Source organism: Sturnus vulgaris, chromosome 15 (assembly GCF_052056855.1).
Source record: "Sturnus vulgaris isolate bStuVul1 chromosome 15, bStuVul1.hap1, whole genome shotgun sequence".
NCBI lineage: Eukaryota > Metazoa > Chordata > Aves > Passeriformes > Sturnidae > Sturnus > Sturnus vulgaris.
This window is the reverse complement of record NC_142257.1, coordinates 18,837,871-18,859,699: the sequence shown is the minus strand read 5'-3', so window position 1 is coordinate 18,859,699 and position 21,829 is coordinate 18,837,871. Positions and strand designations below refer to the sequence as shown.

General features: G+C 57.1%; 2 protein-coding genes across 2 annotated transcripts; both read left to right on the top strand.

Annotated features, from left to right (window-relative positions):
* The first annotated feature begins 597 nt into the window (after window positions 1–597).
* SMIM33 (small integral membrane protein 33) lies at window positions 598–1,649 on the top strand. The gene has a single exon (XM_088173911.1). It carries the CDS (start codon window positions 606–608, stop codon window positions 981–983), a length of 378 nt encoding a protein of 125 aa, XP_088030037.1. The 5' UTR covers window positions 598–605; the 3' UTR covers window positions 984–1,649.
* A 5,558-nt stretch (window positions 1,650–7,207) lies between these two features.
* Window positions 7,208–19,943, top strand: PCDH12 (protocadherin 12). Its single transcript, XM_014889598.2, has 5 exons — window positions 7,208–7,256; window positions 9,448–12,194; window positions 12,616–12,710; window positions 13,747–13,958; window positions 18,777–19,943. The coding sequence occupies exons 1-5, from the start codon at window positions 7,208–7,210 to the stop codon at window positions 19,139–19,141; spliced, it is 3,468 nt and encodes a 1,155-aa protein (XP_014745084.2). The 3' UTR covers window positions 19,142–19,943.
* The last annotated feature ends 1,886 nt before the right edge of the window (window positions 19,944–21,829 follow it).

Genomic DNA, 21,829 nt, shown 5'->3' with positions numbered 1-21,829 from the left:
CAGACAAGGAGCCCTTGTCCCGCAGCGGGGACGGGAGGGTGGCAGCGCTGATGTGGCAGCGGGCAGGGACGGCGGCAGCGCTGCCCGCGGGATGAGCGGGCTCTGCCCCCGTGCCCGGGGAGTCCCGGAGGGGCCGGGCCGGGCCGGGCCGGGCCGTGACGTGGCAACTTCCGAGGTGAGTCCGGCTGCACCTTCAGCGGAGAGAATCGGGCGGCTCGTCCCGCTCGCCCCGCCGGCAGCTTCGCAAGCCCGCCGCCGGAGAGGATGATTGCCAGGCAGCAGGGACGGCCAGGTACCCCGAGGGGCTGGCAGGGCTCTCCTGCCTCCCTTTCCTGTCGCCCCCACCCTGGTCCCCGGCAGGGATGACTGACGGGGGTGGGTCCCGCTGGGATTTGCTCCTGGATCAGCCCCGTGGGGCTGGAGGGCGGAGAGGGGAGCGCAGGGGGAGAGCCCAGGACGAGGGGATGCAGGGCATCCCACAAACCCCCAAATCTCCCCTTTCGGAGGACACTCAGGGATCATCCCAGCAGGGCGGGAGGTGAGGCAGGGACGGGCTGTGCTCGGTGGTCACCCGGTGTCCCTGTGCCAGGTGAGCCCTGTGAGCCATGAACGCCTCGGTGACGGGCAGCCAGCTGCGACAGCCGCCCGACGTGGCCGCCTTCACCCCCGTGTCCATCGTCAGGAGCGTGAGCCGCAGGTCGGACGCGCTGCCCGTGATCTCCGGTATCGTGGTGGTGTTCGTGCTGCTGGCCGTGCTCATCGTCCTGGCCGTGCACTACGGGCCCCAGCTGCGCACCGTGCAGGTCACGCTGTACCACGAGCCCATGGGGCAGAGCACGGACAGCGTGCTGCTCACCCGCTGGAGGCAGCTGGAGCCCCGAGGGAAGCTGCCCTCGGCTGGGGTCACCTGCCACTGCTCCTGCAGCCATCACCTTCCCCACGGCACTGCTGAGCCCAATGTCATCGAGATCACCTACCTGTGACACCTCCCGGCCAGGGCTCAGGGGATGTGTCCTGCTGGAAAAGCTGCCATGGGATGTTCGTGTGTCCTGGGACTCGTCACTGCTCACACACGGAGGCTGCATCACCCCAGAGCTGTGTCTGACCCCACGAATGCTCAGCCAGGACATTCAGGGTCCCTGCAGAGCCCCCCTGGAGGCCACACCACCCCAGAGCTGTGTCTGACCCCAGGAATGCTCATCGAGGACATTCAGGGTCCCTGCAGAGCCCCTCTGGAAGCTGCACCACCCCAGAGCTGTGTCTGACCCCAGGAATGCTCAGCCAGGACATTCAGTGACCACCACTGGCCCCCAAAAGCCCAGCCCAGAGGTGTCACTGTCCCCAGGCAGGAGCTGGATCTCAGCCCAGGCTCTGGGACGGCTCAGCCTACGTGGGACAGTTTTAACATCTCTTCTGGTTTTACCTGTCCTGGTTTCACCTGTCCCACGCTTCCTGGGAGTGGCCAGCAGAGCTGCCTCGCTCCTCGCCCCAGCTGGGGAGCTCTGGGGCCGTGCTCAGCCCCTGGCAGTTGCTGGAAGTTGCATCATCTGGAATCGCTTTCCAGTGAAAGATATTTCCACACTCACAACGTCCTTGTTCCACTGTTTATATGGCACAGAGAAACTTCCAGCCCCTCTTTGCTCCGTGCCACAGCCCCCTTTCCCACCCCGGGGGGGCTGGAGCATCGTCCTGCCCCTGCCACCCCCCAGCCCCCCGGGCACACAGCCGGAGGAGAGCAGGGCAGAGGATGCAGATCCTGATTCCGTGTGGGGTGGGGCCAGTGACAGAGGACAACGTGTCCTGTCCCCAGTGGACGTGACACAGCAGAGGCAAGAGGGGTGATAATGGCACATCACAGCTGGATGAACATCTGGGGGTGTTGGCACCTGAGGGGAAGAGCCTGCAGCATCTCTGTGCAAATGGATGGGGGGACCTGAGGCCACCCTCACTGTGGTCACTCTCACTGTGGTCATCTCTCTGTCCCCATCCCTGGCTACTGGGATGTCCCAAGGTGAGGTTGGCACCCTCAGTGGGGTGGTGTTGAGGTGGCTGTGTCACCCTGGGGAGAACCTTGTTGGGGTGGCACAGAGGGACACAGAGCCCTGCAGGCTCCTGGGGCTATCAGAGCATGGTCCCTGTTCCTCCTTGATGTCAGGGCATTGTCCCTGTCCATCCCTGGGGTGTCAGACCATGGTCCCTATCCATCCCTGGGGTGTCAGGACATTGTCCCTGTCCAACCCTGGTGTCAGACCATGGTCCCTGTCCATCCCTGGAGTGTCAGGACATTGTCCCTGTCCATCCCTGGTGTCAGACCATGGTCCCTGTCCATCCCTGGGCTCTCTGCTGCTGCAGGCACTGGGATCTCTCCAGTCCCAGTTTCTCCTCCCGTGGTGCCTGCAGTGCCTGGGGAGGGAGCAGCAGATCCTCCACAAGGATTTATTCTGCTGGACAGCCCCAGAAAGTCACAGCTCCCACCTCTCCCACTGAGGAAAAGCCAGGACTGTGCCTGCCCCCAGAGCCCTGCACAGATCCCTGTGGGCACAGCTGGATGGGCTTTACCTGTTCCTGCAGGTGCTGGGGGGTGTTCCTGACATGGCACAGCTCCAGGATCCCTCCTCTCACTCCTTTCCAGCCCTGTCCTTGTTTTAAAGCTGGGTAGTGGTTGCATTTGCTGGAAACTTTTTGTCTCCACAACAAATATAATTTATATGACCTTTTGGGAGCGTTGTTTTGTGTTTTGAATTTGCTCCCATTTGTTTCCCAGGGCTGATAGGGCATTATCAGCCCTCCCACAGTTGTGGTAGAGGAGATAAGGGCTGTCATTTCCAATGGAAATCATGGAGTCCTGCTCCCCTTTCCATGTCCAAAGAGGGTTTCATCTGCAGTGTGTGCATCCCTAACAGCACCCCTGAGGAGATCCTCACCTCCAGGGACTTCTCCTAATTAAGAATTAATTAGGGCCCTGGCACAGGGTGCCCAGGGGAGCTGTTGGATCCCTGGCAGTGCCCAAGGCCAGGTTGGACACTGGGATTTGGAGCAGCCTGGGACAGTGGGAGGTGTCCCTGCCATGGCAGGGGTGGCACTGGGTGGGGTTTGAGGTCCTTTACAGCCCAAACCAATCCATGATCTCTTTAAATGACATCTGAGCTGGAGAAACCCCCCTGTGACCATCACAGTGACACCCAGAGAGGCTGCACCCTCCTCCTGGGGACACCAAGCCAGTGTCACCTGCCCAGGCTGAGGCAGCAGAGCCATCCCCAGCTTTGGTGGCTGTGTCATTCCTGCTCAGGGAGCAGCTCCATCCAGCACAAATCCTTTAATTAGAGGACCAGGAGCTTTCCTGGCAGCTCCCTCTGAAGGACACCCACAGCAGGGAAACATCGTGTTTGGAGAGAAAAGATTTAAAAAGTCCAAATATTAATAAAGAGAAAGACAAAACGGGTAATTATTGCTGGCACTTAATTGATTTGCAGCCACTGGGGCCTCGTAAAGGTCTGATTTATGTCACAGTGTGCTGTGGCCCAGCTCCATCACTCACCCTGGGCAGCACAGGGGGTGTTGTTCAGGTGTTTTGGGTTGTCAAACTAAAATCAAATCCAAGGTGCTGCTGCTGGGTGTCCCATGCCCCATCCTGTCAGCAGCCCCTTCTACACTCTGGGAAAATCCAGCCCTGAAACCCCAGCCTTGGGGAGTTCTTCCATTTGCAACCAGAAATTTAGATATTGGAGCACAGGAAAAAAAAATGAGTGTAAGACTTAGAGCAGCCAATTAAATCACACAATGTGCTGCCAGCTTTCTCCTCCAGAAGGACATCAAGGGTTAGATCTCAACTCATTGCTTTCTCCCACACAATAAAACATCATTTTTACAGCTTCTCCTCGTTTCTCTTTGGCCGGCTCTCCCTGTGCCTGCTCGCAGAATTGCTTTTTTTTACCTTTATAAAACACCTCAGGGTCCTGGAGCAGCAGAGCCGTGCATGACATTAACATAACATTATTGCTGTCTATTCAAACTCCCAGCCTGGCCCAATTTACTTCATTTAGAACTTTCTTCCCCTCCTTAATAATAATCCTTTCATGAGCAGGGAGCGACAATAACTCTCCTTATCGTCCCCTCTGCTCAGGCAGGAGCTGCTCTGCTCAAAACCGGGTTTTAGCTTGGGGAAGATTTCAGGAGCTGCTGCTTTAATCGATAATTAACTCTGTCCTCATCAAGGATCGCCTGCACCCCGTTTTATTTCCCTCCTCATTGAGGTGTTGCCCTGCAGGAGGGGAGGAGAATTTATGACCCTCCTAGAGCAGGGTTTAGTGGGGTACAGCAGAATTTGGGGGGGACTCGTGATGCTGCAGAGCTGCCTAAAAACGTGTAAAACGCAGGGGAAACACCCTAAAAATGTGCAAAATCGTGTAAATCCCAGGGAAACACCCTAAAAGTGTGTAAAATCGGAGTAAACTCCATAAAATCGTGTAAAACCCAGGGGAAACACCCTAAAACACAGGGAAAAACATAAAATTGTGTAAAAACGAGGGAAAGACACTGAAACTGTGCAAAATCGGGGGAAACACCCTGAAAGAGTGAAAACCCCAGGAAAATACACTAAAAGTGTGGGAAATCGGGGTAAACACCCTAAAATCGTGTAAAACTCAGGGAAATACACTAGAAGTGTGTAAAAAGGGGGGGAACACCCTAAAATAGACTAAAAGTGAGGATAACACCCTGAAACTGCAAAAACGGGGGAATCACCTTAAAATCATGTAAAACCCAGGGGAAAAAAACCCAAAAAAATGTGTAAAAACGAGGGTAACACCCTGAAACTGCAAAAACGGGGGAATCGCCCTAAAATGGTGTGAAACCCCAGGGAAACATCCTAAAAATGTAGAAAATCGGGGTAAACACCCTAAAATCGTGTAAAACCTCAGGGAAACGACCTAGAAGTTTTTTAAAACGGAGGAAACACCCTAAAATCGTGTGAAACCTAGGGAAACACCCTGAAACTGCAAAAACGGGGGAAACACCCTAAAATTTCCCTATTTCAGGGAAACACCCTGAAACTGCAAAAACGGGGGAATCGCCCTAAAATGGTGTAAAACCCCGGGGAATACACGAAAAGTGTGTAAAAACGGGGGAAACACCCCTGAAACTGTGTAAAAACGGGGGAAACATCCCAAAAAAATCGTGTAAAACCCAGGGAAACACCCGAGATCCGAGGGAGGGAGCGCTGGGATGGAGGGGAGCCAGGGCAGCATCACCTGCAGGGCTGGGGGCGGCGGGGAAAGGGGGGTCCCGGCCCCTCCGTGGGGAGGTTTTGGGGGTCTCAGCACCCCCCAGCCCCTCGGGCTGAGGCGGGGACAGGCGGGGACAGCGGCGGAGAGCAGCGCGGAGCAGCAGTGGGCTCTCGTGGTGGAGAGATCCAACTGCAGAGAGCAGGAATGGCCTCGGAGCTCCGGGGAGGAACCGCTGGGGGACACCCAGGAGCCACCCAGGAGTCACCCAGGAGCCACCCAGGAGCCACCCAGGTGGTTGGTGGTGGTGCTGGAGGATGAGCAGGTGGCACCACGAGGTCGCCTTCAGCCGGTGTCACCTGCTGGTTTTATGGGGATGAGCTCAGGGAGAGCCAGAGCACCCCAAGGGAAGGTTCCTCCACCTCTGTAGGTGCTGTGGGAGGGGGAATCACCTCCTTCTCCCTGAGAAAGGGTCCACAGGAGCCTCCCAGGTTCAGCCCTGGACCTCCTTTGTGCAGTTGCACCTCACCCTCCTCGTTTTCTTTGCTGTCCTGCTGAAAAGGGAGTGACACTTCCAGAGGAGCAGAGGCTCTTTTTGAAGGGCTGAAAAGTCACAGAATCACGGAATATCCACGGTTGGAAGGATCAGCAATCCAGCCCCCGGTCCTGCCCCAACAATCCCACCCTGAGCATCCCTGGGAGCAGCGTCCCAACCCTCCTGGAGCTCTGGCAGCCTCAGGCACTGGAAGGGGCTTTGAGATCTGCCTGGAGCCTCCTCTTGTCCAGCTCTCAGCCTGTCTTCATCAGAGAAAATGTCTGGATTTGAAAAAGCCTCTTCAGTCTCATTTGAAGCTGCCCTCTGCTCCCTGCTGTGCCATGGCACAGCTCCTGCTCCCAGGCTAGCACCGTGTCAGCCCAAAATGACAACGTTTGAAGCTCTCCAGCTGTGCGGTGGAGCTCGAAATCACCTGGTGGTGCTGCTCTCTGCCAGCTGATGGGCAGGGAGAGCCGTGCCTCCAGCACAGCCCTGCACCCCTGGGAGCTCAGGGTGTGCCCACGTCCTGCTCTGCAGCCTGGAGAGCAGCCGAGCTGCAGAGGAGCCAGGTTTGCCCTCCTGAAAATGGCATTTCCAGCTGCTCTGGGCACTGATGGGATCAGGGTCCCGTCTGGGGCCTCTCCATTTGCATCCCCCCATTTCCATGTGCACCCACGTGCAGACAGACACATAAAGCACATCACAAGGCACAGGTACCTGTTCCAGCAGGGGTGGAGGAGTTTGTGGGAGCAGCAGGACCTGAAAGGAAAGAGCAGAGTGTGGGTGGTGCTGCTCTGTGCTGGTCACTGCTGTTCTCCTTCCTTGGCTGGTTTGGGTTTTCCTCATCTTCTCTTGGAGTAACTTTGAAATATGGGATTGCCCCAAAAGCATAAGCAGAGAAGGAGTAGCAAAGAAGTTTTAAAACTATCAGGCTCTGGGTAAATTAGCAGAGGAGTTTTTCCAGCCAGGATAAATGTCCTCCTCCCCTTTGGGGGGCCACAGAAATCCATGGGCAGGAGCTGAAGGAAAGCACACAGTGAATGCATGAAGTGCTGTACGAATTCAGTGTACCTGGGGCTCTTTCTGAGCTTTAAACGGAAAGAATCAGTGCAGCCTAAACCTTAGAGGGGGAATTTTGTGCTCACAGCCACCACGGAGGTCCTGAAGCACGTCGGGAGCCTGCGGGGTGTGAACAGGAAACAGGAGGAGACACGTTTTGTTTTTAGCACCAGATCTCATTTCCCTGCCGGTGCTGCTGGCAAGTCTCAGCTCGAGCCCGTTTTTCTTTCCCATTTTCCTGCAGAATTACTTTATCCAGCTCCTCCACGGCTCTGATTTGCAGCTCAGGGATGTTTCTGCAGCATCCTCCTGCCAGCTGGGAGTGTTTTGATGGCTGGGGGTCACAGGCCGGGCCTGGAGGGATTTATTCCTGAAGAATCATAAATAATTCATGCAGGAGCTCCTCCGGCTCCTCCTGGACAGGCCAGACCTGTCACCAGGGCTGGAATCTGCACAGCCAAGCTGGGGACAGAGCTCAGGGGGGGGTCACAGCCTGGTGACAGCGACTTCTCCTCCCAGCCTTTCCCTGAGCAAACTGGCGCTCAAAATCCCACCTGGGCCGTGTCTTTGGGGAGGAAAATGAGCGCTTTGGAGGATTGGGATCCTCCCAGCTGAGGGGTGGGGACGGCAGCAGGTGAGGTCTGGCAGGTGGGTGCAGGAGTCGTGGGGAATTCACCTCCTGTGGGCAGTGATGGGTTAAACACGGGGCACTGGGGGAGATCGGCTTGTTCTGAGTCGGACTGGGAAGTGATGGGAGAAGGAAACCCCACGCGGGGCTCCTCGGGGAATCCCCACAATCCTGGGGGTTTTATTTATTTCCTTCCCCTTGTGATGTTCCAGAGCGGTTCTTCTGTTCCACTCCTGAAAAGGAAAAGCATTTAAAAAAAAAATTAAAAAGCCAGCAAGCTGGAGGGATAAGAGTCCCAGCAGAAGGAAGTGGCCTTCCCACCTCCCCTCCCCTCCCAAAATCGGGCACGGTTTGGGAGACATCCGCTCCTCCAGCCGGAGCTCCGCGGGCAGCGGGAGCGACGGGGCACGAGCGGGATCATCCCTCCGGGAGAGCCCCGGGCTGCGCAGGAGGAAACGCGACACAAAGCAGGGAAATGAGTTGGCAAAGGTCACCTGGAGCTGGGGCCGAGCCCAGGAATAGCGACCACCCCAAATCCGGCCACCCCCCGTGGCACCGTCCCTTCCTCCCACCAGCTCCTGGCACTGCGGTGGTTTTGGTGTTGCTGCTCTTTGGGGAATCAAAACCCACCGTGACAAAGAAAAGTGGTGGCAGCGGGGATGGGGGAGCCTCACCTGGGAAAACCAGAGCGGTGAGGGGAGGTGGGAGGGATGGGAATAGGATGGGGGGACAAGGGGTGCCCGTCAACGCTGGGAAAGCAGGAGAGGAGGGTGAGGTGGGGTCAGGACACCGAAGGCTGCTGGAGGATGCTTGGGGGGTGTGGGGACGCGAAGATGTTGTGGCTGGTGGGGCTCCAACCACACCTTGAGGCTGCTCCATAAGGAAAATTCCCTGTCCTGAAAGGCTTCAGCCACCTGGACACCAAAGCAAACCCAGCCTGGGGTCCGGGGGCTCCGCAGGCTCGGGAGGAGCACATGGAACACGTCCAGGCTGTTCTACCTGTGTGTGCACAGCTGGCCAGCTGTGGTGACACCGGTGCAACAGCTGGGCAGCCTGAAGGTGGGAGCTCGAGGTGAGGTGCTGAAATAAGGCCAAGCAGGGATCTGACGGTGCAGGAGTGACGCCAGGGAAATCAGTGCTGAGCCAAGCGGGGATGGAGCCCGTGCCAAGGCAAGGAGCAGCCAGGACAGACGGATGCGGGGACGGCCACAGGTCGTGTCCGCCAGCACCTCCCTCCTCCCCTCGGCCGTGTTCGGTGTGGCCGCGCTCCTGCTGATTCATCAGCTCATTTTGGTGTGTCCCGCTGGCTCTGGTGACATCATCACCTTTGCGCTGGGTGAGGTGACTCGGGGACATCGCCTTCCGAAGGCAGAGCAAGGAGCAGGGATTGCCCTCGGATTGAGGCGAAATGAGAATATGTCAAAGCCTGAGATGTAAAAGTGTGGGGAACGAGGCTTTGGGTCAGTGCTAGAGCAGGAGTCCATCACCCCTTCCTGAAGCAGGATTGTGGCGGGTGGGGGACCGCAGGAATCCCAGCTTTTTGGGCAGCGTGTTCTGCAGGTGACAGCGGTGACGGCACCGGAGGGCGCTTCCACACCGTCCCCCCCACGAGCCCCCACCCCGCCCCGGCATTGTACCAGCCCGGTCCTCCCTTTTCCTGTAGGTGTGGTTTCCATAGGATGTCCATCCCCAGCCCGGCCAGCCTGGCTGCTCCGGGGACGCTCCCTCCGCTTCGGGCTGTCCCTGCCCGGGGGATCTCCGGTGATGGCAGCTCAGGGGACAGCCACCAGCTCTGCTTGTGACATCCCCTGTGCCATCTCTACCTGGAGCCCGCTTCACCCGGCGATGGGAGAGGATGGCGAGGCGCTGCGGTGGCCCTGAGGAGGCTGCGGGGATGCGGTGGCCGGAGGGACAGCCCGTGGCAGCGCGGCGGGGCCGCGGGGGCTCTGCCCGCAGCGTGCTGGGGCTCGGCCGCTCGGCGCTGCGGCTGCCGGCGCTCTGGTGGTGGTACCTGTTCCTGAGCGCCGACGCCCAGGAGGTGGCCACGTTCACCGTGAGGTACCGGCTGCTGGAGGAGGTGCCCCCGGGCACCGTCATAGGGAGCCTGGCCGAGCATTTCGAGGGTGGTGAGAGCGGCGAGGTGGCTGAGACCTTCCAGCTGATGGAGACCCCCGGGAGGTTCCCTCTGCGCGTGGGCAGCGGGGATGGGGTGCTCAGCACGGCCGGGAGGGTGGACAGGGAGCAGCTGTGCCGCCACAGTGATCCCTGCTGGGTGTCCTTCGACGTGCTGGCCTCTCAGAGCCCGGCCCTGATCCACGTGGAGGTTCAGGTGCTGGACGTCAACGACAACGCTCCGCGCTTCCCCACGGCCGAGCTGGAGCTGGAGATCTCGGAGAGCGCGTCCCTGCGCACTCGGATCCCGCTGGATCGAGCCCTGGATGCCGACGCCGGCCCCAACGCCCGCTGCTCCTACGCCCTCTCCCCCAGCCAGCACTTTGCTCTGGAGGTCGTCTCCGGCTCCGATGGGACGAGGCACGCCGAGCTCGTGGTGGTGAAGGAGGTGGACAGGGAGCTGCACTCCTCCTTCGACCTCGTGCTGACGGCCACTGACCACGGGGAGCCGCCAAAATCAGGGACTGCTTTGATTAAAGTCACCGTCCTCGACTCCAACGACAACAGCCCCGTGTTTGCGGAGAGCTCCCTGAGCGTGGAGGTTCCGGAGGACGCGCAGCCCGGCACCCTCCTGGTGACGGTCACGGCCACCGACCCCGACCAGGGTCCCAACGGGGAGATCGAGTACAGCCTGAGCAGGCACGCTCCCCCCGAGGTGCTGAGCACCTTCAGCGTCGACGCCCGCACGGGCAGGGTCCTCCTGAGGCTCCCTCTGGACTACGAGGACACCCACGCCTACGAGCTGGACGTGCAGGCGCGGGACCTGGGCGCCAACCCCATTCCAGCTCACTGCAAGGTCCTGGTCAAGGTCCTGGACGTCAACGACAACGCTCCCGACGTGCACGTCACCTGGGCCGCGCGCGTGCCCGTGCTGTCCGAGGCCCTGCCCAAGGACAGCTTCGTGGCCCTGGTGACAGCCAGCGACCCCGACTCGGGGAGCAACGGGCAGGTGCTCTGCTCCCTGAGCCAGGGCTACGAGCACTTCAGGCTGATGAGGACCAACAGCCACAGCTTCGCGCTGCTCACCAACGCCTCGCTGGACCGTGAGCGGCGCGCCGAGTACAACCTGACGCTGCTGGTGAGGGACATGGGGGAGCTGTCGCTGGCCGTGCTCAAACACCTCACCATCTGCATCAGCGATGTCAATGACAATGCCCCTGCCTTCGAGGAGGTCGCCTACGAGGCTGCTGTGGCTGAGAACAGCGAGGCTCCCGCCTTCCTGCTCACCGTCCGTGCCACCGACCCCGACCTGGGCTTCAACGGCAAGGTCACCTACAGGATGCTGGACCCCGCTGCTTTGGGGCTGGTCTCGGTCGACCCCGTCACTGGGGATGTTTTTGCCCTCCAAGCTTTTGATTATGAGCAGGTGAGGAGCCTGGAGTTCCTGGTGACAGCGGAGGACGGAGGGCATCCCAAGCTGGCATCCAACATCTCGGTCAGGCTGGCTGTGCTCGACCGGAATGACAACGCACCCGTCATCACCTCGCCAGCGCTGGTGGGAGGGGTGGCCACGCTCTTTGTGCTGGTCAATGTGGACACTGGGTGCTGCTGGGTGGTCCCTGGGAACGGGAGCACCCAGGGGGCTGCGGCAGTGACCAATTCCACTCTCGTGTCGTGCCCTGGCAGCCCCCTCCTCTTCACCATCGTGGCCAGGGATGTGGACTCTGGCGTCAACGGGGCTCTCCGCTATGATCTGGTGGGTGGGGAAGACGCTGGGCTCTTCATCCTGGACCCCCTCCTGGGGCAGGTGTCCCTCAATGCCAGCAATGCCAGCAGCCTGGCTGGCAGCCAGCGGGAGCTGCTGGTCCGGGTGAGTGACCATGGGGACACCCCCCTGCACTCCCTGGCTCGGCTCCGTTTGCTTTTCCGGCGTCACGGAGCCTTCTCCAAGATGTCAGGGCAGGATCCCGGCTGGCCCAGTCTCCCCGTGGTGCTGCTGATCTGCCTGGCCGCTCTCCTGGGCGGGTTCCTGCTGCTGCTGGCGCTGACCCTGTCCCTACGCAAGAAGGACAAGAAGGAGGGCATGGCCTACAACTGCAGGGAGGCAGAGGATGCCCGCAGGCAGCCCCAGCTCAAGAAGCCTCACAGGCAGATCCAAAAGGCCGACATCCACCTGGTCCCTCTGCTCCGGGGACGCCCCCGGGATCCTGAGCCTCCCCAGCCCTGCCAGGAGGAGCAGCCTGGCACATCCAGCCCTGCGTCCCCACAGGCTCCTCTCCACCTCACACCCACTCTCTACAGGACCCTGAGGAACCAGAGGACACAAAAAGGCTCCGAGGAGCAGCAGGGCACCTTGGAGCTGCCCATCCTGCAGCGCCGGCCGTGCCAGCCCCACCGACCCAAACACCTGGTGAAGGAGGCTGTGACCCCCCCCGAGGCATCACTGCACGGCAAGAGCTTGGTGAAGCCACCCATGGGAGAGCCCCAAGTGCCACCAGAGCCACCTCTGGGTGTGGGGGGACCGGGGCATCCCCAGCCCCACCAGCAGATCCTCAGGAGCCTGGTCCGGCTGTCGCTGGTGGCCCTGGCAGAGCAGAGCCCGACCGGGGAGTTCGCCATGGAGTCGCCCCCAGTGCAGGTAGGAGCTGCTCGGGGCATTCCCGGGGTGGGGGCACCCCCAGCCCTGCCTTGCCCACCCTGGCGTGATGGGAATGTGCAACCTGATGGTCTCTGGTTCTTCTCTTCCCCCAATCCTGGGCAGTGATTGAACAACCCTCCCCAGCCAGGGTCACCCCAGCAGGACACGCGGGAGTGGGGCTGGCACAGGGAGAAGGGACAATCCTCTGGGCAGCAGGGAACAGCAGGAGGGCTGCAGGGGAAGCTCAGAGGCCCAGGTGGGCTGCCCAGGGCTTGTTTTTCCCCCGGTGTGGGGATGCTGAGCCATCTGCAGGAGGAGGAAACGCTATAAAAAGGCCGGGAGTGGGGCTCGGAGGGATGTCCTGGCAGGAAGCAGCTTGAGTGGCCAGCCCGGGGCTCAACAGGCTTTTCCTGCCTTGCAGCAAATCTCCCAGCTGCTCTCCCTGCTGCACCAGGGCCAGTTCCAGCCCAAAACAAACTACAGGGGAAACAAGTACACGGCCAAGAACGGCAGCAGGTAAGGCTGGCTCCCTGCACTTCCCTTCCCTGCTCCAGCCCCACCAGTCCAAAACCTCTGAGGGCAGAGACACACAAGGAAAAGCCTCACCCCTGAGATTGGAGGCTCTCCCTGCAGGGGCTGGTGGTGCTCCTCTGGTCCTGGCTCCCAGTGGTATCCAGCTGCTCTCTGCCTCCTTCCTGGGGCACCTTTGGCAGGTCCCTCCATCCTCACCTGAGCTCCTCTGTGCTCATGAACCATCCCTCGCCAAGAACTCCGGTGTTTCTGAGTGCTCAGGAGCACAGAGGGGCCCAGCTCTGGAGGCAGCAGCACAAGGATGAGTGTTCTCATGGCTCTGGACACTTTCTTAGTGCCTGGCAATATGTTTGGGACTCCTGACCCTGTGCCAGGGGGCAGAGGAGTGAGCAACTGCAGCAGGGCTGGAAACATTGAGATATCCCAGCTGTGTGCCAAAAATAGCCCCAAACTTCATGGTGTTCCCATTCAATGCTGCTGTGTGCTCTGGGTGCACACTCCTGAGGATGCTGAGCCTTCATCACTGCCTTGCCACGTGCCCCTGTCCCCACCTGGCCAGGCCATGGGCAGACACAGCTTTGTCCACCTTTGTCACCTGCAGAGGATGGAGAGGGAGAGAGAGCAGCTCCAGGGTATCTGGGGTGCTCCTCACCTGGCCCTGCAGGAGGGAAGCTCCTCTGAACTCATGGGGAGGAGGCAGCAGGTCCCTGTTTGCTCAGGATGTGCCCCTGGATCCCTGGGGTTGTGGAGGGTGTCCCTGCCCATGGCAGGGGGTGGGATGAGATGGGCTCTGAGGTCCCTCCAACCCTCCTGTGCTTCTATGATCTTGCTGCAGAAGGATAAAAAACCCTTTTTGGATAAGAAATATGGAGCAAAGCCCCAAAACTCATTAATTGATGGGCACTCAAAGTGCCCTCGGTTCTGTGAGTGATGCACGGGGAGGGCTCCTGGGGCATTTTGGGGACATGGAGCTCACTGGGGCAGGGAGCTGCAGTGACCTGGGTGTCGTGACCCCTGGCAGGGCTGCAGGGCTGGACACGGGGCTGGACACGGGGCTGGACACAGGAGTGGACACAGGAGTGGACACAGGAGTGGACACAGACTGCCTGAGCACCAAGGACAGCGGGCACGGCGAGAGCGAGGCCGGCGACCGCGACTGCGACAGCGCCTTCGAGCTCTCGGTGCAGCAGCTGGTGGGAGAGGAGCTGGAGACCCTCCTGGAGCCACAGGCAGGTGAGGTGACCTCTGCTGGGCTGGGGGGGCTCAGGTAAGCCGGGCTAACCCCATGCAGGGGGTGCAGCAGCCAGGGCACATCACAGTGCTTGGGGCAGCGTGTCTGGAGCATCCCAGGATTTTGGTACCAGGCCCAGGGACTTGCTGAGCTTCACGTTGGATTTTGCCATGTGTTTATGGCTGCTCTTCCCTCCCATGGATGTGTCTGCTGGGGTTTAGGGTTTAGTGATGTGTGGGCTTGGTCTCTGTGGTCCAGTTTCTGAGCTCTCTCTTTATGGTCTCCTGGTCCATGCAGAGTGAGAAAGGTGGACACAAAGGTGGACACTTGTCCTTGTCAAAGCCCTCAAGATGTTCTCTACCCTCAGAGCCCCACTGGGCTCCTCTTTCCTCTTCATCTCCTGACCAACCTGCTGCTAATTTTATCTTTTTTGGGAGGTGTGACCAGAATTGTGTGTGGTGTTTAGGATCCACTGGGGCTTTTCTGCTTTTCTCCACCAGGAGGTTTTCTGGTTTGTTCCTCATTCCTGTCCTGCCCAAGCTCCACTCTGAGCCTTGTTTGTTGTGACTCCCAAATCCCCCCTCTGCGTGGAGGGAGAGCCATCAACACATGACAGCTTCTTCTTCCCTGGGACAATTATCTGAGAGTTGGTGACACAGAAACTCACCAGCCACGTTTTGCTCATGGCACTCAGCATTATCAGGTCCTTCAGTAACCCTCTGCTCTTGGGTGTTTTAGTGGCGTCAACACCAACATTGTTCCCTTTTCGTGTCATTTATCACTGTGTTGAGCAGATACTCTGGGACTCTGCTAATGACCTCCCTTGATGAGGAAGATTAATTATTCCTGCCCTCACTTCCCAGCTTTTAACACATATTAGTCCCTACAGAACCTGGCTGTAAATTCAGGCAGGCTCAGGTCTCCTGCAAGCCTGGCTGGTGCTGTTCCACCAGCTCAGGTGGCCTCTGCCTTCACAGAATTGAATTCTGGAATGGTCTGGGTTGAAAAGGACCTTAAACATCATCCCATTCCTCCCCTTGCCATGGCAGGGACACCTTCCATCATCCCAGGCTGCTCCAAGTCCCAAAATCCCAACTTCCAGGGATCCAGGGGGATCTCTGTGCCAGGGCCTCCCCACCCTCCCAAAATCCCATCTAACCCTGCCCTCTGGCAGTGGGAAGCCATTCCCTGTGTCCTGTCCCTCCATCCTTTGTCCAGAGTCATCCAGGACTCTCCATCCAGCCCTTCCAAATTTCCAGACCACAGTTCCCCATGTGACAATGTCAGGTCCGTCCTCTGGGAGCAGCAGCTCCGTGGCTCTCTCTGCTGAGCCTTGCACAGAAGGATTTCTCTAAATCTACCTGGGCTGGATTCACCTTCATGTGTTTAAAAACTCCTGTCACCATTTCCACCTCCCCTCCCTCTGATCCTGCATTCATTTGAAGCAGTAGTTAATGAACAGCAGCTAATAAACCAGGCAATTTCATATCTGAGTTCCTCTGGCACTCCGGGGTGAATACCATCTGGGCCTGACATTTTCTACATGTTCCTTTTATTGATTTGTTCTAAAAATCTCCTCTCCTGGCATTTCAATTTGAAAGAGTTGGGCTGACTCATGTCCTGTAGCAGAAATCTCATTGTGGAGCCTCCGTGCTCCTCCACAGAAGGGAAACTCATTGAGCTTTGCTGCTGGGGTGGTTTGAATTCCAGAGCTGGGCATTTCTGGTGCTCTTCCTTAGGCACAGAACCTGCTGCTTCTCCCCCTTTGCCTCCTTGCTCTTTTATTCCACTAAAGAGCAGACAAAGGAAAGGCTGAGACCTAAAAATTTCCTCGGATTCCAAGGTGCTGCAGCCAAGAGCAGGGAGCAAAGAGGAGCCCAGCTCCATCCCAGTGCACTGACATGTCCTGATCCCAGAAAAGGCACTGGTGGAGCTGCCCTGGATCCAGCCCTGCCCACACAAGGAGAGAAAATCTGGGCTATGCTGAGGCTGATTTGGCCAAAGTCCTGGAATTCCATAGGATCCATAGGGCTGGAAAAGCCCTCCCAGACCATTGTTCCCCAGTGCCCCGTGTCCCCAGTGCCACATCCCCATTTTTGGGATGATGATTCCACCACTCTCCTGGGCAGCCTGCTCCATGCCAGCAGGGAATGCTGAGGCTGTGTGGATTCCTGCTGGCCATGCCCAGGGGCTGCTCTGTTCCAAGGGTGCCAAACTATCACCAAAACCCCAAACCATCCTCAAACCTTCCCCAAACCTTCCCTAGGAGCCCACACCTGCCAAACCTTCCCCAAACCTTCCCTAGGAGCCCACACCTGCCAAACCTTCCCCAAACCTTCCCCAGGAGCCCAGACCTGCCAAACCTTCCCCAAAGCTTCCTCAAACCATCCCCAAAACCCCAGACCTGCCAAACCTTCCCCAAACCTTCCCCAAACCTTCCTCAAACCATCCCCAAAACCCCAGACCTGCCAAACCTTCCTCAAACCTTCCCCAAACCTTCCCCAAACCTTCCTCAAACCATCCCCAAATCCCCAGACCTGCCAAACCTTCTCCAAACCCTCTCCAGGAGCCCAGACCTGCCAAACCTTCCCCAAAGCTTCCCCAAACCTTCCTCAAACCATCCCCAAAACCCCAGACCTGCCAAACCTTCCCCAAACCTTCCCCAAACCCTCCCCAGGAGCCCAGACCTTCCCACAAAGGCGACCAAGCCGGAGCCGCTGGGCTCCTTCCTCCTCTCCCAAACACAAACAGAGCCGTGGCCTCGCATCCTGAGAGGGAGGAAGGAAGCCCTGCTGGTGCTCAGGAGCATCCTAACAGCTGGCTGAGGCTGGCTGGGCCTTTGTGCTGCTCCCAGCAGGGGAACTGCAGTCCCAGGCAGCTCTGGGATTGTTGATGCTGCGGGATGAACTCCCAGCACCGTCTGTTAGCTCTGATCCCACAGCACTCCCAGCAGCAGATGAGAGATAGAAGTTTATGGATGATAAAAACAACCCCTGCTCCCCAAACACCATTAAAACAAGGCAGTAAAGAGTTATTGGTCAAATTAAACATACCTAATGATGAGGTTTTCGTGGCCCAGCTCTCCCTGCAGAGAGCAGAGCAGTTGTGCCCCACTCCAGAGCTGAGGCAGACAAATATTCAGGGAATGAAGTGGCTTCTGTCAGCCTGGGGAGGAGAGAACTGCACATTTGACAGCAAAACCTGCAGCACACTCAGGTGCTGTCTCCAGGAGCAGTCACTGCCACTCAGACACTGAGATGTGAAACTCTGGATGTGAAGCAACGCAAAAGAATTTTGTGGCTCCAGCTGAAACAAAAATCGAAGGGCTGTGCCTGCCCTTCTCTCCTTGTTCAGGATGGAGTGCCAGCTCTCCTCCCCAGCACACCCCGGGGCAGTTGTTTTCTGGAGAAAAAGGAGCAAAGCCTTGTCCCAGTGTCTCACTGCACATCCCAGCTCCCAGCTGTGGCAGGGTGTTGATCACCCTCTGGAATTAACAGGATAAGAGCATTGGAATGGGGACCCTCCTTCCAGATGCCACTTTTTCGTCACACCCACACAATTATCATGACAGTGACACCAACCCCCGCCACCCTGGGACTGCTGGGTTTTGTTCCCAGAGAGGTTCTGCTGCTCCAAACACTTTTCCCAAACCTGAGGATTGCTCTGAACCCCCTCTGAGGGTCTGGATGTGCTTTGGGAAGGAACAATGAGGGGCTGGAATGCAGCCTCTGTGCACCACAGCACGGACTCTTTGTTTACCAGCTGCCTCAAACAACAAGAATCCCTGTTCCCCTTCCTGCTGTCTGCCGAGGAAGCTATTCCAGGCTCTCCCTGCTATGGGGTCTTTCCTTTATTTTCCAGGAGATGTTTATTCATGGACAGCTATAATCACTTCTTCTCTTGCCAGCACTATTTTAAGCACAAAGATTTCCTCTGCTGGTGCTTGTCTCCTCAAAATAATGACAGGTTGCAGGCAGATCCCTGGAGAGCATTTGCTTCCTCAGGAGCAGCAACCGCCAGCTCTTGGGGTCTCCTTTGTGTCAGCCTGGATCACTCCTGGTTTCATCTCCAGATTTTTCCCTGCTGGTGTCATTTCAGCTCCCTCTCCCACAGCAGGATAATCAGATTTGTGTATAATTCCCCTAATCAGACCCAGGAACAATCCACCGTGGCTGTGCCTCCCTGACCAATCCTCTGTGTGATTCCAGTTGCCCATTTTGGGCCACAATCGAATTATTGGTGCACTAAGGAGGCTGCCCCAGCCCCCAGCCCAGGCTCCCCCTGCTCCTCAGCTGTTTCCAATCCACCAACAACTACTTTAGAGCTCAATTGTTCAGTCCCAGTCTCCAACCATCCAGCTGTGCTTATTAGAATCCACAATTTCATTCTGCTATTATTGTTTTCACAATAACCCATTTCTTTTCGGGCTCAATCTGCCTCCTTAGCAGCAAATTCCCACCCTGGAGTGACCCTGAAGGGAACTCCACTATCTTTGTGTCCAACACTTCCCCCTGGAAAGCTTTTCATTGTCTGCTCCCCTTCAGCCAGTCCTAAACCCTCCCCTTCTCAGGCTTTGCAAACAATCTAGTGAAGTGCCAATTGAGACTGCAACAAATGAGAATGCACTGCAATTCTAATGGTTATTACACTAAAACCAAAACCAATAGTTTCAAACCAGTTCTATTTTATTTGGCTTTTTTGAGCTGCTGGTTTGCACGGTGATCTGCTTACAATTTGAATGTCGATATTTTCATTTATCAATATTTTTATTATTTTTTTTTTCCCTCCATCCTCTTCTCTGCTGTGCTGTCCCTCCCCAGAGCTGGCCCTCAAGAGGCTGACAGCTGCAGACCCAGCGTGGGTGGCTCGGCTGTCCCTGCCCCTCACCAGCAGCTACAAGGACAACATCTTCACCCCTGCCTCACCCTGCTCACCTGAGGACGAGGAAGCTGCAAGGCAGGAGAAACCGAGGACCTTTGAGACCTTTGGCAAAGGTGCTGGGGCTGACCCTGGTGGCTCTGGGACGAGGCTGGCCAGCACTTTCCTGTCGGAGATGAGCAGCCTGTTTGAGATGATCCTGTCCCAGAAGGTGCAGGTGCACAGCGAGGGCAGCGCGGGGCTGCTGCGGCAGCTCTCAGCCCGTGGGCACAGCCTGGGCCTGGGGGACGCTGCTCCAGGGATGTAGCAGGGAGACAACAGCCAGAGATTTGGGGTGCACAACCCATCCCCAGCATGGAGACAACAGCCAGAGATTTGGGGTGCACAACCCATCCCCAGTAGGGAGAGAACAGCCAGAGATTTGGGGTGCACAACCCCATCCCCAGCATGGAGACAACAGCCAGAAATTTGGGGTGCACAACCCATCCCCATCTACAGCAGGGAGACAACAGCCAGAGATTTGGGGTGCACAACCCATCCCCAGTAGGGAGACAACAGCCAGAGATTTGGGATGCACAACCCATCCCCAGTAGGGAGACAACAGCCAGAGATTTGGGGTGCACAACCCCAGCCCCAGCCCTAGCAGGGTCACTGCATGACCCATGCCCAGACAGGTGTTTTTTCCTCTGCCTCTCCTCATGGAATTTCTGATTTTCAGCTTTAGTTGCCCTCCACCTGCCTGGCCTTGTCTTCCTCCTCTCCCACCCTGCTCTCCCATCCCAGCCAGCAGCAGCAGAGCCCTTTCCTCCCAGGACAGGCCCAGGCAAGGGGGTTGTGAGAACAAGCACAGCACAGTGAGAACATCCATGTGATCACGGACTGTGAAAATACCTGTCATGGACATGGCTGCAGCTGGGCTCCAGGGCTTCAGTTATTTAAATAAAACCCTTTTTTTTTCTAACACTACCCTCTCTGTCAGCACTGTAGCTGACATAATGTATGTGCAGAAAGCCTGAAGTGGCAGCTGGGGAAGGGGAGATGTGCCTGTTGTCTCTCCCATGGGTCCTTCCAGCTTCTGTGGTTCTGCCACAGAGAACATGGCACTTTGTAAAAACCCCAAAATCAGCACTGGCATCTTTCCTATGGCTGCTCCAAGTGCCCACAGCTTCCTTCTCCATAAGGACTGGATGTGGCACTCTGCTCTGGGCTGGGTGACAATGTGGGCATCAATCACGGGTTGGACTTGTCCAACCTTAACAGTTCCATTCTAGTCTCTTCTCTCCTTTGAGGCCATTGGATTTTGGAGCACAGTTCTTATCCAAAAGCAGACACCAGATGGCTGGAGTCTGCCAAAGGTAACCTGGGAAAAGGGAAGTGTGAAAACACTGTTTTGAAATATTCAGTCACGAGTTTCACCCTTTTTATGGGTTTTCACTTTGATCTGTCTGTCTGGGAGCTGTAAGACAGTTTTGGGATAATAGCACGGGTGGGAAAACCAAGATATTGGTGACAAAGGAGGAAGCACAGAGGTGTTTGTGCTCTCTGAAGGGCAGTGAACCACGAGCTCATGCAGTGTGGGGATGGCAGGGAAAGGTTTCTGGGCCCTCCTGGACCATCTCAGCTATCCCACCCCTGTTCTTCCCCATGGAGCTGCAGGTGACAGCTCTCAGCTTTAGGTGTACACACACCTGAGCCACAGCACCAGACAAACACAGATCATCTAAAGCAGAGTAAATGAGAAAGTTCCTCCTTCCTGTTGCTCTTGGGACTGAATGACAAGAGGAATAGAGTGAGATTTCCCCAGGTGGACTTTTTAATATCCCAAATGTTGTGTTTTATTTCCAGTCTCCAAAATGCTTTTACAGATGAGCCCATGTCTGGCATCCATCCAGGGATGGGTTTGGCCTGGCCTGCTCGTGCTGCTGCTCTGCTAACACAAATCTCTTGCTGGTTTGTTTTACAAACAGAACAGGTTCTTGCACCAAAACAATGTCAGAGAGCCAGATTCTAACTGAGATGCAGCTGTGCAAACCATGAGGGAGGAATCTGTGACTGAGCCCTGGGGGATTCCTCAGCACCTTGGGAGCACAGGCAAAGGGACAAACACCAGCACAACCTCACATCTCCCTCTGCAAAGTTGCTTTGATGTCCCTGTTAGAAGACAATCCTTACACAAAAATACCTCATTACAAGCAGGTTTAAAAGGAGACAAATTCCTCCCTCTTAGTTCAATTTCCTGATTTTGCAAACTGCTTCCAGCCCCCCCAGCCCCTCTCCCATCCTGAGCCATGTGTAAGCAGGCTCTGGATTATCACAGCATAGGAAATCCACCCCAGGAAATTCCTGCTCCTTGTATCCTGCTTGATAAAGGAAATGGTCTAAGAAAGTTTGGTCTGAGCAGAAGGAGAGAGCAGACCAGGAGAACAATCAGATGTGTTGAGGGCTGGCTGTGCCCCTCCCTTGCTGCATGGAGAAGTTCAGGATGGGGCCATTGCCTTTGTTTTGCCAAGGCTGATCTCCACAAGAGCAGCAGGGCCACAGGAAGCTGGGCAGTTTGCACAGATGCCCTTGAACCAGTTCAGACTGGTGTGAACAAATGCCTTTTTCCGGATTCAGCTGCCCCAGTGGAAGGAATTAGCACACCAGCTGCCTGCTGCTGCTGCTGCCAGCGGTGCCTCCCCGCTGGGAGCATCCCTTATCCACTCTGCTGAAAACGAGCTGGCAAAGTGCTCAGCAAACAGGCACACGATGGATTGTGAAGCAAACCTTGCTCAGTGTGTCTCAGAGAGGAGTTCCCCTGGGAGCAGCTCCCTGCCAGGGCTGCAGGAGCAGCAGTGGGGACAGGAGGACACTGCCACGGTGCAGGATGGCCCTGGACAGATGTCACCTCACTGCTACAACAGGTGGGATCTGTCACATCCCATAAAAACTGGGCCCTAATGATGAGAACTCACTCTCTTGCTTGCCCAGGTTTGAAAACAGATTAAAACTGTCA